Raw genomic sequence first — 19,642 nt, forward strand, 5'->3', positions numbered from 1 at the left:
AGCCCAACTTATTACCTGGGGGTGGGTGGTTCGGTTGATGAGAGTGCTTTAGGTTTCTAGATTTCTTTGCTTTCTGTCATGGAATTGGACCAGGATTGGGCTAGTTCAGTGGAAAAGTTGACATAAATTCTAGCAGTACTAACTGCTTATTTTAATTTTCTTCTTAGTTTTTTTTCCACTTTGAGTTTTAGAGGGAAAATTTTAGAGTGCTTGTGTATCCCATCAACCAGATGGGCAATTTGGGATCAGTAGTATCTCTAAAAATGCTATTTATGGGTGGCATCGACAGAGCCACAGCTTCATGGATAGCAGATTCCTATCTTTTCAATTAACAATTGAAAACTAATGCCCAGAGAGACAAAGGGACTTGTCCAAGGGATGCAGGTGATGCAGTATATCTGAAATTGTTGTACTTGCTCCACCAGGGCAGGGTTGGTTTTTCTCATTGCTGTATCCCCAGTGCCTAGAAGAGTGCCTGCTACATTTATTTATTCCACAAATACTGTTGAGGGAATGAGTAAATGAATAAATTATCTGTGGTCCTCAGCACAGTGACTACTTGGGGGCCCTGGGGTTATTACTGTGGCTCTTAACATCCTTCTAGTGCTGTGCCTTGACCTCAACCTGGAACCTGGGGCAGTCAGGAAAATTATATAAATCAGGTCAAGGCTGTCCCATCCCATTATTTCACTTTAAGAGGACCAATCACAAGCCCTCAGGTTTATAGATGAGACTATAAACCTGAGACTATGGTCCAAGTATCTTGGACCATACTTGACCATAAAATTTGAGGAATTTCTAAGGCTATTTGAGAATGGCGCATGAGCCTATAGCTGTTTAGCCCATTAAACATGCCTCTGACACTCTTGCATGAATGTGCTTTGTATGGTTATTGATAATATGATCGGCCTGACATCTCTGTGGTTTGCCTCCCGCATGGTACCTGGGTGCCCTGGAGTTTGACAGCTTGAGAGAGGATAACAGATCTCTAAGCTGAGTTGAACTTGCTGCACAGTAAAGTGTTTTTGCCAAACAAAAGGCAGCCATGGCTCACATTGTCATTTATTTTTAATGTGTTTTTGTTTGTTTGGTCCTAATCCTTCCCACACTCTTTCTTTTCTTTTTCCTCTTTGAAGTACATTAAAAATGATGAGGGGGGAAAAAAGCCAAGCAGATGCCTCTGGAGTGCCACTGTGATCAATTTGTAGATTCTTAGCGTTAGAAGTAACATCTGGGGCAGACAAGAGGTGAGCCTGTGGACCATTGCAGAAGGTTTACAAAGCAGGCTTGAGAAATAATTCAGTGAAGAAACAGTTCCTGGTTAACATACAGGTCGTAATATATGTCTACAGAGATTGATTTCTTTTTCAATAAAAATATATCTTTGACTTCAGAGAGAGGAAGGGAGAGGGAGAAAGAGAGAGAGATAGAAACATCAACGATGAGAGAGTCACTGATCAGCTGCCTCCTGCACGTCCTGACTGGGGATCGAGCCCGCAACCCGGACATGTGCCCTGACTGGGAATCGAACCCCAATCTCCTGGATCACAGGTCGATGCTCAACTGCTGAGCTATGCCAGCTGGGCAGTTTGACTTCTTGATTGCTTGGAGGGTCACCCTTTTACAGACTAAGTATAATGACTCAGAGCCTCATTCCTGACAACCAGGGTCTCAAAAGTGGAGGTGGGTGGGGAGAGAGACAGAAAATGAGAATGAATAGGTCTGATTGAATGAGATGGCTTCCCAAAGTGAGCTAGGAATATTTTTTCTCTCCTCAAATTACTCTTTAGCATAGATGATTCAGATTTAACGCACTTTGCATAAATTCTTTAGCTCCAGTATCTTATATATTTTTGCAATATGTTAATATTAGAATTTTTATGTTTGTATGAATATAACTGTTAGAAATTTGAGCCAAATTATTTTCTAATGAATGTTCATGAGGACTTGTTTTGGATGCTATTTCAGATTAGAACTGATCTTATGTACTTTAAATAATATAATTTCTACAAACCAGACATCAGACCAAGGAGCACAATTTGAGTTTTGCACTTTCTTGCCTTAGAAACAGGGATATGTAGGTTCTCCTTTTCTGAGAAATTAGTTTTTAAGAGATCAACATTGATAAATAAGGTAATAAAATATAATTAGGTGGTTATAATTTAACAATGAATAAATAATAGACCGTGATAGTTCCACAGCCATTTGTATCTGTTTTATTTATGTTTTCAGCACATACCTATCAAGATAATGTGTTCTCTTCCTGGAGCTCCAATTTAATCAGTGATGTGGCTTAGCCTAGTCAAAATTAAATATTGGCAATAATAAAATAAAAAACTCTTTTAATAAGGATCATAATGTAAGAGACACATGTCATAGCAGTTTGTATATTTCTTTTTGCCCAGGGTTGAAAATGAACTGTTTCCCTCACTGTACCAAATATCTCTAGAGTGATACTGACTGGCTAATGACTTCTAGTGTGAACTTAATCAACGAGGGCAGATATTTTCATCCCTAACAGGTTGGACATAGCCACGTGTGGGCAGTTGTGTATGAGCATGCGTGGAAGTAAGCAGCTGTGAATACGAAACTAACACTGGCTTCGCTTCGATATTTATCTGTGTGCCTTCTCACTCAAATACCACAAAATCCCATTCGCCCTCCAGGGAATATTTTCAGCATCCATGCACATGGTTCTGAAAAGACGTGAAGTGTGTCCTTCAGGTGGTGATGGGGCGGTCACTGCTTTCAGATGCCTGCCTTCTCCTTTTCACTGAGCCCAGTAGACTGTAGTGTCGTACACACCAGCCTCATGGACGGTCTTCTCCCTTCTGAGAAGCTCTTCACACCCCGCAGGTTTCCCTTTTCTTCTGTCTGCTGAGAGCCCCTGAAGCCAAATCCCTATCGTCTGAAAGCCCTGTCCCCAAGCAAGGTCTCCACACATGGTGGCTGTCAGCTACGTTTCCTCTTTCAGCCTTAGGCAGGATGGAGGTCAGCCTTGGAAGGGGGTAGGGCTGGCTTGAGAATGCCTCTTATACCATTTAGGGGTGGAAATATCTTTCCTTGTTGCTACAGGACCAACTAAATAAGCAGGAGATTGCTGAACCCTCTTGAGACAACAAGTTTGGAGGAACAATTCAGGAAGGCCTGGTTTTTAATGCTCTGGCCAGGGTGAATCATGCACACGGTACTACTTTCTGAGTTCATTTTGGTAATTGGAATCTTATAAATGTCCTGTTGAATCATCTCACCCAGGGGGCCTTGGGAGGGTTGTTTCCCCTTCACTCCATTGGGCTATTTAAATAGCAATGGACGGATTGCTTGCTTTAAGAAAACTGGAAGTATTTTTAAAAATCCAGATTTCCAAGCTAGCGCATTAGAGAGTGATGGTTAACTTTACAGAAGAGATTAAGATAGGAATCTTTAAGTAGCAAGTGACTACAAGTAAATTGCTTTACAACGAATGTGCCTCTTTTTTTCCTTGAATTGGAAAGACTGTATTTTCCTTTTACTTGTACAGATTTTAGGAATTAGTTCTGGACAGAAATAAGGCGTTCTAGCAGTAAAACCTAGAAATGGGTTTCTAGCACTTTCCTTAGAAACTTCCTTTTGTCCAAAAGTGTGCATTATTTTAGTCATTTCCACGATAGATAGGAAGTCTTATTCTTACAGTTTTAGCTGGTAAATGACTTTTCTAGTTTTTGGAGACAGGCAACCGAGAGCGAACCTGTTACGGTGGCACAGACAGGAGGATTAGTTCTGGGCATAGTTTTTGTCCCGGTGAATGGCTGGTTGGGTGGCTTGGCCTTTTGCGCCTCACCCTCCCTGGCTGAGAGGCTGCATCCCTTCTTACTCTCCTCCTGCGCTGCAGTGACGCCTTGAATCCTGAGCTGAAGGAGCCTGCAGCCCGAGCTGAGGCTCACCTTAGTCCCGTGTTTTATGAGGGAGGGACTGTCAGGGAAGAGGGGTACGCTGTGTGAATGTCATTCCCTTCCTTTAGGTTTGAAGGTCTTTGGGGGAGGCTGATGACTTTCTCAAGACTGAAACAGAGAAAGCCCTTGGGGCTCTTTCAGAGCCTTCCAACAGGAGTTTGCAAAACCCACTTGCTACTGTTCACTGGTTCAAAACTATAGCAGAAAATGCCTTCAGAGCTCAGCACAGTGGTCTGAGAACACTGAACTGAGAACTGGCTCTCGGTAAATCCTTGTGGAGTGTTGTTGGCTGCGTGAAACACACACATCACCCTCCCGCCACCTCCACCTGCGGGGCAGCTCCAGTTGGCTACTGAGCTCCACGTCGCGCTCCGGACCGCGCTGACCCTCCTTCCCAGGGGAGAGGACACTGCCAGAGAGTGATATTATTAGTGGGGCAGCTTTGGCTCTGATCTGTCAACGCTCCTTCACTCCGGGTCTTCATGGACAAACTCAGGAACCTGTGGTAGCCAACACGGCCGGCCACCCTCTCCTTGAAATTGTTCCTTTGGCTGCTGTGCCCCCCCATACTTGCTTGGTTTGTGTCTTACCTCTCCAGCATCTTCTCAGCTTTTGAGCTTTAAATAGTTGAGTTGCTCAAATCTCAATCCTAGACATTTTTCTCTCTTTTCCTTTCTCTTTCCTTGTGCTCTTTTTTATTTTCCTGGATAATTTCATTAATTCTCTCCTACTTAGCAAAAATCCTAAATTTACATGTCTAGTTCATACTTCTGTTTTGAGCTCTACTCACATATATTCAACTGTGCCGCTGACGTTTCCACCAGGAGTCTCACAGGCTTCCCAAATCCAAGAGCGAACGCTTCCCCTCCTCCCTTTGGTCCCCGCGTGCGTCCTGTGGTCTTCCTCGGCCGAGCACGTTGCACTGCAGCCCACCTAACTTCTTAGGTCAGAAACTTGAGAAGATTCTCATCATCTCTCTTTTCCCACTCTCCCAAAGTTCAAACAATGGTGAAGTCCTGTCATTTATGTCTTTAATATTTCTCAAATCCCCACCTTAATTTAATCATCCTGTCTCTCTCCTGGTAGCCGCATCGGCCTCCAAACTAGTTTCCTGGCAACAATTCTTGCATCTCTACATTACCCTCCACCCATTCCCTGCCCCCTTCATTCCCCGACCCTCCCAAATTCTCTCCTTAGCAGCTCCTCCCTCCCTCCCTCCCTCCCTCCCTCCCTCCCTCCCTCCCTCCCTCCCTCCCTCCCTCCCTCCCTCCTTCCCTTCCTTTCTTCTTGAGGATTTTAATTTTTTATTTCTGTTTTCCTTATCTAAAAAGATCTTTTCAGCTTCTTATTTTGAAATAATTATACCCTCACAGAAAGTCATTAAATATATCACAGAGAGGTCGTATGCACCCTTCAACCAGTTTCCTGCCCTGGTAACATCTTACATAATTATAGTTCAATATCAAAACCAGTCAATTGACATGGGTGCAGCTGCAGAGCTTATTCACCCTTTATTGGTTTTACATGCATACACACTGTGTACTTGTGTGTGTATATGTATAATTCTCTGCAGTCTTACCATATATGTAACCACCACCACAATCAAGATTCAGAACTGCTTCCTCACCCCAGAGATCTTATATGCAAAAGTACTTCCCTTTAAAACACAACATGATCCAGTCCCTGCCTAGCTTAAAACTCTTTAATGATTTTAAAGCCCCAAATCCTTAAATAAGGGCTACAAATGCCCGTGTAATCTGGCTCCAACGACCTTGCCAGCTGCCTCCTGCCTCTCTCCTTTTGCCTGCCAAGCCCCTGCTCACTGGCCTTTCTTTTCCTTTAACTCGCCAGGCTCCTCCACCACTCGGGGCCTCCACACATGCCGCTCTCCTCACCTGCAAGTCCCCGCTCCCCCGCAGCTAACGCCTCACCTCTCAGGAAATGTTTTCTTGGCATCTTGGACTAGGTTAAGCTCTCCTGTGGTTTGTTTTCATTGCCAGTTGTGATTTTCCTTCATGGCACTGACCACACAGTTATACATAAATAGATATGTGTGTAGTTCGTTAATGTGAGTTCTCTCTAATTAGAGGTGTTTGGGGTGTCTTGGTCACCACTGTATCTTTTCTGTTTAGTGCACTGGCTGGCTAACAGGTGCTCAATAAATACTCGTTCATGAACAAGTTCATGAATAATTATTGTAAGCTGGCTGGTTGTGGCTGAGGTGTGACCTGAGGCCATGGAACTGGGCAGAGTCAACTTGCTTATATGGGCATCTGCTCTATGAACTCATATGCAACCTTCCCAAAGGTGCCCTGTCTGAGAACCTGGGCATTTATGGCCCATACCCAGAATCTCAAACTGGTATTATCTCTCCTTTTCCAATCCCAGCGTTCTCTCTGAGAGACTGGAATAGGGAACAGCCTTGGCCAGCGTTCTTCTTAGGCAGATCTTTGAGATGCTTTCAAGAATGTCAGCTGGGTATTCATCCAGGCTTTTAATGCCAGGCTTCTTTCTCTTCAGGGTCACTGCCAAGGTGTCACTTTGAGAGGGTTATTAGTCCAGAGCTGTGGGAGTCTCTAAGTTGGATGGTACCTAAGAAGTCTTTGAAAAGCTTTTATATCAGCCCTTTCCTCGGTACTTCTACCTGCTGTTTGCTAAGTGGCCCCCACTTCCCCCATCAGTGAGTCATTTCCATCCCCACTCTTTCTCTCTCAGAGCTAACAGTGTGGTTTGTTTTTGTAGAGCCCCAGATTTGAAGGGTCGTTATGTTGACTGAATAGACAGTAAGTCCCCCAAATGACCATGATGTAACTAGCTCTCTGAGGACGTGGAAGGGAGGAAATGGGGGCCTCCAGCTGGGATGTGGCTTTACCACCGGGTGTGGTACCACATGGGGTCCTGACCATCTGTGGAGGGCACCGGGTTGGTGAAACTAACTCTAATTAGCACTCCCCACCCCCCATCCCTAGTGTCCGTTTTTAGAAGCACATAATCCCTCATGCAAAAGAGGCAACACAGTGCACTATATGGTGGGTTTGGCAGAGTGGGAGCTCTGGAGAAGGGTGAACCCCACCAGTGGGCAGAACTGTCAATTCTTTTGTGACAGAGTCAGTAATGGGCTTTGCCCTGGATGCTCTGGGCAGATTGACAGCACTGGGAAACCTGAGAGTATCACCCAAGTTTTCTTTCCCTGCCAAATAGAAGGTCAGAGGTCGTCACATTCTGTGGCTCAGAGCTGTCCTCTCACTGCTGGAGTCTCTCTTTTGGGTGAGCTATGGCTGAGAACAGAATCCGGCTCCACAGGCTAAGCCTCAGTATTGGTCCACTGGGGCTGTGGGCTCTAAGGTTGAAGCTTAAGGTCCCTCCCCGGTCCTGCTATTGGCTTGGCTAATGTGAAAAGAGGTAGAGCCAGCAACCAGTCCTTTCAGGATAGACCTGGCCATTGTGTGCCCTTGGCTGTGACGCTGCACTTCTTGGCCCTCCCTGCCAGGCCACCTCCCCCATAGCCCCTGGTACTGTGCAGGGCGTGGAGTCCAGCCTCAAAAAGCTTTTGTGTGTTGCTCCTGCCACAGTTGATGCTGGGGCTAGGAGATGATTTGGGTGACTCTCTCAGTGCTGCCTTGTGCAGGTGGTGTGCAGTGTCCTTTCTCTTTCTCTCTGGTCACCGCTTTCTGACCTCATAACTGGCTACACCTCTAGGGGGAAATGCTCTTAGGGCACGAAGATTTGAATGGCATCTGTCCCCTGGTGAAAGGGTTAATACCTGTCTCTTTCTTTAGGTCTGGATCTGATGTAACTATGGGTGGTGGGGAGTGTGGGTAGGGCCCCATCTGGGTCCCTAGTTTGTTTCCCAGCACATGCTAAACTCACCCTCCCTTCAAGTTGGACATAAGTGTGTTTTCAGTTAGTAGTGTTGAGGGGTGACAAGTCAGACCCCCTGGCCTTAACGCTGCCATTTCCGCTTCCTCTAGGTCACCCGACCTGCCTGCAGTTCACCCTGAACATGACTGAGGCTGTCAAGACCTACAAGTGGCAGTGCATAGAGTGCAAATCCTGCATCCTCTGTGGGACCTCGGAGAATGATGTGAGTTTGGGGCTCCCCACGGGAGGAAGACATCCACGGAGCTAGGAGTCCTTGGAGGGGTGGAGAGGAAGGCCGGACTCTTGTAACTGGGCTCTTGAAGAAAGTGTCAGTCAGGACCTTTCCCTTACCCTTTGACCCCAGAACACTGGGACCCTTGTACCACAGGGACCTTTGTTACCCTCAGGAATAGATTATATAGAAAAGACAGGATACATGATTCTTTTCCTCTATTTATTAGTTTTCAAAATAATGGTGGTTTCAACACCTATTCATGATGGAAACACTCAAGAAAATAGAAATTGTGGGGTACTTTCTTAATATGATAAATTTTTATACCTTAGAATTAAAGCCATTATGTTATTTATGGGGAAACACTAGAGGTGTTTCTACTAAGATCAGGAACCAGATAAGGATGCCCATTGTCTCTACTGCTTTCATCATTATTTTAGAGATATTAGCTAATGCAATTAGACAAAAGAGATTAACTAGAAGCATAAGATGGTAACAAAGCAGTAAAATTCTATTTCTTTTTTTTCTTAGTTAAGCTCTATATCATAAACTATAATAGTATATCTGAAAAACCCAAGAAAATCAATGGTAAAGCTAAATCAAACATTAAAAGTGGCAGGGTATAAAATTACCATGCAAAAATCAATAGCCTTCATATGCACAAATAATAAATAATAAAGTTAGAGGACATAGTAGAGAAACTCTACTTACAATAGCAACAAAGAAAAAATACTTAGAAATAAGCTTAACAGTAAATGTGTAACACTATATGAAGAAAATTTTAAAACACCTGTGAAAAGATATGGAAGTAGTCTTGAGCAAATGGAAAGACATTGTGGATCTTGGATAGAATGAGTCAATATAAAGATGTCAGTTCTTCTTAAGTTAATTTATAAATTTAATTCAAGCCCAATAAAACCACCAAGTTTTTTTTTTTTTTTTTATGGAACTAGACAGGTTGATACTAAAGTTTATATGGAAAAACAAGCATGCAAGAATAGCCAAGAAAACACTGAAAACAATAAATTTTGAGGGGAGACTAGACCTATGGGATGTTAAAACATACTATAAAGCTTCTGTAATTAAAACAATGCAAACATATAGACCAATGGAATAGAATAGAAAAAGCTGTAAATTGACCCCACTACATATGGACGTTGAGTATAGAATAAAGGTTGCATCTAAAATTACTGGATCAAAGATGGACATTTTTTCATGGATGGTGCTGGGATAATAGGATAACCATTTGGGGAAAAGTAAAATTAGGTCCACATGACACATAAGAACAATCTCCAAATGGCCTGGGGATCTAAATATAAAAAATAAAACCATATTAGTACTTGAAGAAAAAGGGTGAATTTGTCTTTAAATATAAGGAAAGATTGTCTGTGACTCAAAATTTAGAAGCAATGAGAGAAAGTATTGAAAATCTGATCATATAAAAATTTGCATAGTAAAAACCACATTAAGTAAAAGGACAACTGGCAAACTGGGAGGAAATATTTCCAACAGATACCACAGATAAAGAGTAATATTCCCAATATATAAAGAACTCTTAAAATTTGAGGGATAAGGGACCAGAAACCTGGTAGAGAATGGGAAAAAGACATGTAAGACAATTCACAAAAGATATATAAATGGCCCCCAAAATTTGAAAAAAATTAAAGTTCAAATGTACTTATAAAGAAATTCAAATTAAAACAAAATGGAGATTCCATTTCTTTTCTATAAAATTGAAAAAAATTAAGAAGCATTACAATACATCCTGTTGATGAAACTGTGGGAAAACTAGCACCTTCACGCATTGTCAGTGGGAATATAAAGTGGTACAGCCCTTCTGGAGGGAAATTTAATAATACCTAACACAACTACTATGCACTTACCTATTGACTTAGCAATCTCATATATAGGAATCTACCCTAAAGATGGGGGTGGGATAACACTATGAAAATACATATGCATAAGGTTATTCATGGTTGCATTGCTTATACTTGCAAAATACTGGAAACAACCTAAATGCTCATATGTAGAATGGTTGAATAATGGTGGTACAGCCACACAATGGAGTACTGTGCAGCTGTTAAAAAAGAAGACAGATCTTTATGAATTAATATGGAGTGATTTCTAGGATATATTGTTAAATGAAAAAAAACAAAGTAAAATATGTATCTATAATATGCTGCCATTCTTGTAAGAAAGGCATGAGAAAATATACATATATCTGTTCACTGTGTAAAAGAAATACAGGAAGGATAAACAAGAAGCTGAAGAGATTGGTTATCTACAAGAGTGAGCGGGAATGGGGTAGAAAGAATGGAGAAATGGGAGTGGAATAGTGTGAGTAAGGGGGGTGACACTTCTCTGAGAATGAATTTTTGTATAGCTCTGAGTCTTAGAACCAGGGTGTTGTTTCACATACCCTACAATAGATAAATACTGAAAAACAACCAGGATGTGGGGGAACCGAAAGTGGAATATGAACAGTAACAAATTACCCTAACTATAATATAAATAGATAACACAACCATACTGAAGGGTGGGGTAGGAAAGAACTAACTTAAGTCACTTTGGAAAGTAGTATTTGTATATTTTAGAGCTAAAGACAGAAATAATTATACAAATTTTGTACTCTAGTGAATAGATTTGTTTCTCACAGGCATGTGAGTTAGTCATTCTGAAACTACTTTACATATATACAGGTCTTAACTAATAACTATATATCGTGAATAGTGAGAGTCAGGTTTCTCAATGTCATAGAAAAATATTCAAAATAAAAAAATGTTTACATGGTGTTGGGTTTGAACATGAGGTATTAGTAGGAATTTATGATTTTTAATATAATATACTGTATATATATTTACATATATCTATAGCTATCTGTATGTATATACACATATGGATAGATACAAAAATAAATATAGATGTGTGCATGTGTGCGTACACATACATTTATTTATTTCCTAACTCTGTCAGCTGGGAGGGCCTAGAGGCAATTACAACCCAGAAGCAACGAGGACCTGTAGCACCTAGATATTGATTTCTAAATACAGTTGGCCCATGAACAATGTGGGGTTAGGGCACCAACCCCTGTGCAGTAAAAAAACTGCTGTATAACTTCTGGCTGTAAAAACCAGCAGGGATTTTAACTAAGTGAGATGGAGGGCTGCTAGAGTCCCAGGCATTCCTCTTTTTTTTTTTTTTTAAATATATCTTTATTGATTTCAGAGAGAGGAAAGGAGAGGGAGAGAGAGAGATAGAAACATCAATGATGAGAGAGTCATTGATCGGCTGCCTCCTGCATGCTCCCAACTGGGGATCAAGCCCGCAACCTGGGCATGTGCCCTGACCGGAATCAAACCCCTATCGCCTGGATCCTAGGTTGACGCTCAACCGCTGAGCCACACCCAGCCAGGCCCAGGCATTCCTCTTAAAGGGCCCACACACCGGACTTGACTTGGACTCACTCACTCTGAGCTCCAGCACTGGAAAGGTACCAGGGACAAATGGAGAGGAACTGAATTGTTTGGCATCAGGGCTAGAGCTGGAGGGACAGCTTTCTCCCAGACAGAAGTGCTGGCAGAGGCCATTGTTTCTTTGATGAGCCCCTCCTCAACAGAGTCGGCAGGCAGACACCATATTTGAATTTCCATCAGCCTGGCTCACACTGTTCTCTTCACCCCGGGGGCTCCCTGAGGCCCCTGTCCCATCTAATTTGCAAGCCCACCCAAGCTGTTTCCAATGGCTTTTCCATACAAATGGCTTGTCTTGGCTCATGCCTTAGACTTCCCTAAAATATCTCAAACAAGCAGCATCTGGCCTCAGTGTGCCCCATAGCTCTTGCTAAGGCAGCCAGCCTTTGAAGCTTGACCTATCCTGGGCACCTCCAAGCCCAGCACAAGAAGCAGCCATCTGCAGATCACTTTGTAGCTAATGCTGGGTGGCCCTGAGCAGAATACAGGTCGCGGCTGACCTTGACCTGCACCTCCAGGGAGGTCCCAGAGCCAGTGCACCTGGTGAACAACTACAGACCACCACATCCAAACACCACACTCAAGAGGCTGACTCAGTGGGCACCAGGACCCCACTGAAGCAAGTTCTGTTCTGTGGGGTTGGCCCCTGCACAGCTGATCCTCCAACAGTGGTCAAAGCCATTCCTTACAGCTGATTGGCCTGGGGATAACTACCTTCCATTGCTATGCCAACAGCAATCAAGGCTCAACTACAAGAGGAGGGTGGACATAGTCCACAGAGTGTGGGGAGGGTACACCTTGAGTGCCCAGCTCTAGTGAATGGGGAGGCTTTGCTACTGGACCCTACAGAACACCTACTACATAAGACCACTCTACTAAGTCTGGGAGATGTAGCACCGCTACCTAATACATAGAAACAAACACAGGGAGGCTGCCAAAATGAGGAGACAAAGAAACATATCCCAAATGAAAGAACAGAACAAAACTCCAGAAAAAAACCTAAATGAAATGGAGACAAGCAATCTGCTAGATGCAGAGTTCAAAACACTGGTTATAAGGATACTGGATGAACTTAGTGAGAACGTCAGCAGCATAAAAAAGGACATGGAAACCATAAAAAAGAACGGGTTAGAAATGAAAGATACACTAACAGAAATGAAGAATAATTTACAGGTTATCAACAGTAGAGTAGATGAAACAGAATCAAATCAGCAATTTGAAATATAAGGAAACAAAAAACGCCCAATCAGAACAGCAAAAAGAAAAAAAGAATAAAAAAAAAATGAGGATATGTAAGGAGCCTCTGGGACAATTTCAAGGGTACCAACATTCACATCATGGGGCTGATGGAAGGAAAGAGAGAGAACAAGAAATTGAAAACCTATTTTAAAAAATGACAGAAAACTTCCCTAGCCTGGTGAAAGAAATAGACATACAAGTTCAGGAAGCACAGAGAGTCCCAAACAAGATAAACCTAAAGAAGCCCACACCAAGACAAATCATAATTGAAATGCCAAAGGTGAAAGACAAAGAGAGAATCTTAAAAGCAGCAAGAGAAAAGCAGTTCGTTATCTAGAAGGGAGCTCCCATAACACTGTCAGATGATTTCTCAACAGAAACTTTGCAGGCCAGAAGGGAGTGGCAAGAAATATCTAAAGTGATAAAAAAAACAAGGACCTACAATCAAGATTACTCTACCCAGCCTGGCCATCATGGCTCAGCAGTTGAGCATCGACCTAGGATCCAGGAGATCGAGGTTTGATTCTCAATCAGGGCACATGCCTTGATCCCCAGTGGGGGGCGTGCAGGAGGCAGCTGATCAATGACTCTCTCATCACTGATGTTTCTATCTCTCGCCCTCTCCTTTTCTCTCTCTGAAATCAATAAAGATATATTAAAAAAAGAAAAAGATTACTCTAACCAGCAAAGCTATCATTTACAATTGAAGGACAGATAAAGAGGTTCCCAGATAAGAAAAAGCGAAAGGAGTTCATAACCACCAAATAAGTACTACATGAAATGTTAAAGGGTCTTTAAGAAGGAGAAAAAAAGATAAAAAATATGAACAATAAAATGGCAATAAATACATATCTATCAACAATTGAATCTAAAAACACACACACACAAAATAAACAAACATGCAGAACAGAAATAGACTTATAGATACAGAGAACATTTTGACAGTTCCCAGATAGGAGGGGGCAGTTTAGGGGGAAGGATGAAAAGGTGAAGGGATTAAGAAGTACAAATGGGTTGTTACAGAATAGCCACGGGGATGTAAAGTACAGTATAAGGAATATAGTCGATAACATTGTAATAACTGTGTATGGTGTGAGATGGGTATGAGATTTCTTGGGATGATCACTTAGTAAGTTATATAACGTCTAATCGCTGAGGTGTACACCTGTATCTAATATAATATTGTAGGTCAACTGTAACTGAAAAATGAAAAATGATTAAAAAAATGAAAACATGATAAGTAAATGCAATGTGGCATCCTGGGGAAAGGGACATAAGTAGGAAAACAGGTGAAATTCAAATGAGGTCTGTAGATTAGTTAGTAGTGTCATGCTAATGGTAATTTCCTGCTTTTCATGATTTTACTATGCTAATGTAAGATGCAACTGTTCGGAAAAGCTGAGTGAAGTGTGTACAGGAACTCTGTACCATTTTTGCAACTTTTCTTTAAGACTAATAGTATTTAATAATAAAAACTAATGGGATGTTTCCTAGCATCTTCCAAAGGCAACAAAGTTTTTTTTTAGTGTTTTTTTTCTTTTTTTTAATAGTATCTTTATGTACTCAAGGATTTCAACATATTTGATTTGTTTCAATCCAATACAGTTAAAATTGTCTCATCTTTGGCCAGTGGGAACATAATTAGGGTGGATCCTGAGGTTTTTTTGACTCAGGCACCCTGAGCCTTCATGACTCCAATAGATTGGCATTTTCTTTGTTTTCCAATATGTAAAAATATTTATTCATTTCAAGCTCCAGACCTGGAGTCAGCTATTTCTCCAAGGATTTCTGCTTTCTTTTAGTGGGCAATGGTCTTTAGAGAATATAATAAGGGTGCTAGAGGGTGCTGATTTTTACTGTATTATTCATAGTTTTGGGGCATTGTCAATGGACAGAGCTAGGAAATATGTTTTGTTTGTTTTAAAGATAAAAAGCACCATAAATTAATATTGATACTTTAAATTCACGTACAGGACTAATTATAGGGTTTTTACTTTAATGTCATCAATCTTACACCTATATTTTCTTTCAACTATGTCAAAATAGTTTCTTCTCAATACCAACATAATCACTCATTTAATACACACACAAAAGTCTCTACCAATTCCACTATTACCACCAACAATATGATTTCCGAAAAGAAATATATACACACTTATATATACACACGTATTTGCACTTACTTTTGTCATAAGGTATACTCGACTAAGGATGTACAATCTACTTATTTCAAGCCACTTGGAATAGTTTCTTTCTCTATGGTTATGCCACCAACTAATACATAATTAGATTGCTTTGTTTAATTTTTCTTTTGTTTTTAAGGACAATTCCAATGTGAATTTTGCTTTATGACTATTTAAAATGTTTATTGGCTCCAAAATAAAAATTATAAAATAAACAGTATATTCAAAAAAATCTAACTTCTTTCCCTACCTCTTTTACACTGTCCTCTCACTTTGCTTATAGGTAACCATTTAAAAAGTTATGTTTTATCTTTCTATTTTGTTTTAATGTAAGCATATCTATGTGCATATGAATCCATAAGAAAATGGATGCATTTTCTTAGAAAATGGTCACAGATATACATATTTTCTTCACCTTGCTTTTCTATTGAAAATCCTGGCGATTACGCCATAGCAATCTATAGACATAATCTTTTTTCCTGCCTCCAGCTGCATACTGCTTCATCAGTCAGCCTCTTACTGATGGACATTTGGGTTGATTCTGGTACTGGCTTTACAAACAGTGTTAATGCTGAGGTTTTTTTGTTGACTTTGCAAAGTCTTAGGGGTGGGCTCAAGGCACGAGGCTGCCTGGGCAAGAGGGTTCCTTTCACATAGCCAGGGATTTATACTGCACATCCCAGAATGGGGTTCCCGTTCTTCTGGAACTGTAGCCCTAGGTGGATCCTGGTTCTTGGATACTTGGGAGTAAGAGGTCCTTAAACTGTGTTTCTCACGGGGGTTAGCATGAGCTGGGGGTTCTTGGTGGCTTTGACAGGCAATTACCCTGACAGGCAGATGGGAAAGAAGAGAATATGGTGCTACAGAATGACCAACTCATGCAAAAAGCACTTAAACACAGATGCCTGGCTTCCCGTTAGGAGAGTTCAATCAGCGCATTCTCCCTTCTTGCATCTCTCGTGTCAGCACTGTGGTAGGTTATCAGTGGCTGTAGGACCTTGGTAATACTGTTTCTGAGAAGTCTCTCCCTCTTTTCTGCCCCCACCCTAACTGGTTTCTCCTCAGATTACCCCTAGGTTGCCGCACAGCTTACTTCTGCTCTGACAATCATGGTGTAACCTTTTCGGAGTGAACCACGCTGTCCTGTTTTTATTCTGCTCCTCTGACTGCTTCTTAGTCTCTTTTCTCTCTCCCTGCCCCTTAAGGTTGCTGTCCCCCAAGGAGCTATTCCGAGCCTTTTTCTCAGTAACCTTTGATTTTTCAGAAGTAGCTTTTTAATGAAAGCTATGGATTTACTCTTTCCTAAGAAAAATGTACATTTATTTCTACCTGTATGCAGATTTGTGCATATAATTTCAAGGAGTTCATGGGCACCCTTCATGAGCACAAGTTCAAGAACATCTTCTCTCACGTACTCTGGGCTTCCTCTCCCAGGACCATCATAGCTGTTTAATCACAAATGGTTCCCAAATCCATATCTCATGCTCCGGCCTCTTTTCTGATCTCCACATGCCTCCAGGGCATCCCTCCCTGGTGATCTATAGATCTATAGACCATGTCTATAGCTGAGGTTGCCCTCTCCTTTCACAGATCTGCTCCTCTGTCCTTGACTCAATGGGTAGCTGCATCATTTGGTTTGCTGTTCATGACACAACCCAGGAGATATTCTCTATTTCTTCCCTATCATTCTCTATATCTAATCAATGACTCTGAAATGGGAGCGAGACCTTTAGATTTCCCCCACGCCACAGCCCTAGTTCAGGCCACCATCATCTCTCACCTGGATGGCTGTAGCAGCCTCTTAACTGGTCTCTGGCCTTTAGAAGCAACCTCTTTCCACCTGGGTTTCTATTTTTGCACAGTGGCGGGTGAGATCTTTCTAAATTGCAAGTCTGACCATATCACTTCTCTGTTGCTGACTCTTCAAAAGCTTCCCATTGCCCCACTGAAAAGTCTTGGCATGATACAAAAGGCGTTCATGATCTCTCTCTCCTCATTGCTTGCTCACTGGGATTTCCGACTTCTATATCTACTTTTTTCAGGATCTCTGCACTGGTGGGAGCTAAGGTTGAGATCTGATACAAAACTTAATTTTGAAAAAGTCTGATAAGTCATCAAAGCAGGTCCAAATATCACTGAATGGAACAGGGCCAAACCTGGAGAATGGAGACCAGATCACAAACACTTACTGAGGAGCTTCTATGTGCAAGGGAGTTCTGAAGGAGATACAGAGATGAGCAACACAAGGTTCTGCACCAAGAGCCTCACAGCCTCACAGGAGTGGACAAAAGAGGCATGTTCCAAATGAAGTATTCAACAGGATAGTTAGATGTCACCACATACCAGGCTTTGTAATGTAAAGGAAAATGCAATTAAATGTCATAAGAAAGGAAAAGTACTATAGGGATGCAAGTGGGGATAGATTAGTGAAGTCTTTGTGGGAGAGAAGGGCTGAAGACTTGAAAGGTGGGTGGGGCATGGTCCAGAAGAGAAGGGGTCAGGGACTGGGAGAGCCTCCAGGCAGAGGGAACTGAGGAGTGAATGTGTATACTGTGCCCTTGGAAGTGAACCACAGCTGCAGGGTCCTGTTCTCACCTGGGCCCAGCCTCCAGCTTCCGAGGAGGTTTTGGGAGTTGAAGAATGGCTTCATCTGCCTTTCTCTACATTCACATATGAAACCCTAAAATGGTTCTGAGGTGTCATGGATGTTACCACCAAGTATGGTGGTTGTGTGTTTCACAGATAAAAGAGTGAGGTTCAGAGGAATTCAAGTAAAAATTTCAGACATTTAAAGTACTTTGTATGCACTAGGCATAGAAATCATGGGAATATAGAAACACTTAAAATTAGTTTTCTGCCCTTACAGAAGTAGAGTTTTCAGCTACCAGAGTTCAGAAGAATAGCAAATCGCTTTTAGCTTAGATGCGAGGTGGTAGTCAAGAAAGGCTTCTTGGAGGAGGTATGATTTGAGCAGAATCCTAAACTAAGGATAGGGCTTGCATAGCTGGGGAGGCACAAGGGGAAATTCCAGGTGTGGGCAAAGCACAGGGCATGTTCAGAGGACAGTGAAGACTCTAACTGGGTTCTGGACAGGGGCATCCAGGCAGTTTGATCTGTGGAAATAAGGCTGGTGGAGCCCTGCCCGATGTGGCTCAGTTGGTTGGAGCCACACCAAAGGATCGTGGGTTCAATTCCTGATCAGGGCACATACCCAGGTTGTGGGTTCAATCCCCAGTTGGGGTGCACGTGGGAGGCAACCGATCGATGTTTTACTCTTGAATCCATGTTTCTCTCTCTCTCTCCCTCTTCCTTCCTCTCTCTCTAAAAATCAATGAAAGCATGTCTTTACGTGAGGATTAAAAAAGAAAAGAAAACAGCCAGTTTCAATTGGCAGACAATTAAAAAAAGAAAAGAAATAAAGGCTTGGGGAGTAGGTAGGAGCCGGGCGTTGGCCTTAAATAATTCAGTTTCTCTCTCCTCCTCACCACCTGCTCTGTATTCCACCAGGACCAGCTACTCTTCTGTGATGATTGTGACCGTGGCTACCACATGTACTGTTTAAACCCCCCGGTGGCTGAGCCCCCAGAAGGTAATGGTGATGAGGCCGACAATCACAGCAGCAGCCACCACTACTACTTACTGAGCCCTCACTGCGGTGCAGGCCTTGGGCTAAGGGCTTTACATATCTTGTATCATTTAATCATCACAACTCTGCGAGGCAGGTACAACCGCTACCATTTTACAGATGAAGAAACTGAGGCACAGTTCAACCAGCTGATATTTCAACTTGAGGATCGAAGAGATGTTTCCCAGACATGTAGCTGAGGTGGTGGGAGGTGTGAGCTTCCTGGGGACCTGGGCCAGGCCCTGGGGATGCGGGTTAAGAGGCAGGATCGAGGAGGGAGGGTCTTTACAACAGTCAGCTGGTCCCCTCTGAGCACTTACTGTTTTCTGAGCAGCACTTGCTCTCTGCTGAGGTACAGACTCCAGCTCGTTTCCAGCACTGGGATTCAGTCTCTGAATTACGAAAGTCAGAAGAAAACAGGGTTAGAAGGACTTAGGGCCCAGGGGCGGGGCTGGAGGGTTGGGAGAAGCGCCGCTAGTCATGCATCTTGTTTCTCGCAGGAAGCTGGAGCTGCCACTTATGCTGGGAACTGCTCAAAGAAAAAGCCTCAGCCTTTGGCTGCCAAGCCTAGGGCCCCGGGTCACGCCGGTGACTTGCTGCTGGAGCGGTTGAACCAGAGCCCAGTTCAAAGCAGATCGAGCCCCTACTCCCCTGTATCCAGACAGACCAGCTGTGAGGAAGACCAGGAATCCCAGAGGGCACGGACCCGCGGAGCCGGGAGGGCGCAGCCCCACACTCCGGTTCGGTACTCCGGCCACCCCCCTGGTTTCTCCGGGAAGGACCCTGCACTCTGGAGAGTAGCCCAGCCCAGCCCGAGGGAGCCCTCACGTCTGCCCAGTGCCCACTGGTTCCCGTTTCAAGGGAAGGCGCTTTGTGACCACCGTCGTTGTTTGTGTGTAGTTCTGTGTTTTCTATCTATTGTGTTTTAAGAAAACTCCTTGCAGCTCCTGCCTCCAGCTTAGGCTCTTTGTCCTGAGATCAGCAGAGGAACAAAGGGCTGTGAAGAAGTGGTTATTTCTCAGAAGCCTCCCTGAAAACTTCTAGACGCAGCCTGGAGGCCGTCTTGACCGTGAAAGTCCCTCCTTGTTCCTTGGTCTCTG

General features: G+C 42.9%; 1 protein-coding gene across 1 annotated transcript in view; it reads left to right on the forward strand.

Annotated features, from left to right (window-relative positions):
* Positions 1-19,154, forward strand: part of DPF3 (double PHD fingers 3) — a 243,762-nt gene extending 224,608 nt beyond the window's left edge. Inside the window, exons 9-11 of the mRNA XM_016208146.2 lie at positions 7,904-8,016; positions 18,425-18,506; positions 19,043-19,154. Coding sequence (XP_016063632.1) covers positions 7,904-8,016; positions 18,425-18,506; positions 19,043-19,113 — 266 coding nt within the window. The 3' untranslated portion in view covers positions 19,114-19,154. The remainder of the gene's footprint in view (positions 1-7,903; positions 8,017-18,424; positions 18,507-19,042) is intronic.
* Positions 19,155-19,642: the final 488 nt, after the last annotated feature.

This window comes from Miniopterus natalensis, chromosome 1 (assembly GCF_054644295.1).
Source record: "Miniopterus natalensis isolate mMinNat1 chromosome 1, mMinNat1.hap1, whole genome shotgun sequence".
Lineage (NCBI taxonomy): Eukaryota > Metazoa > Chordata > Mammalia > Chiroptera > Miniopteridae > Miniopterus > Miniopterus natalensis.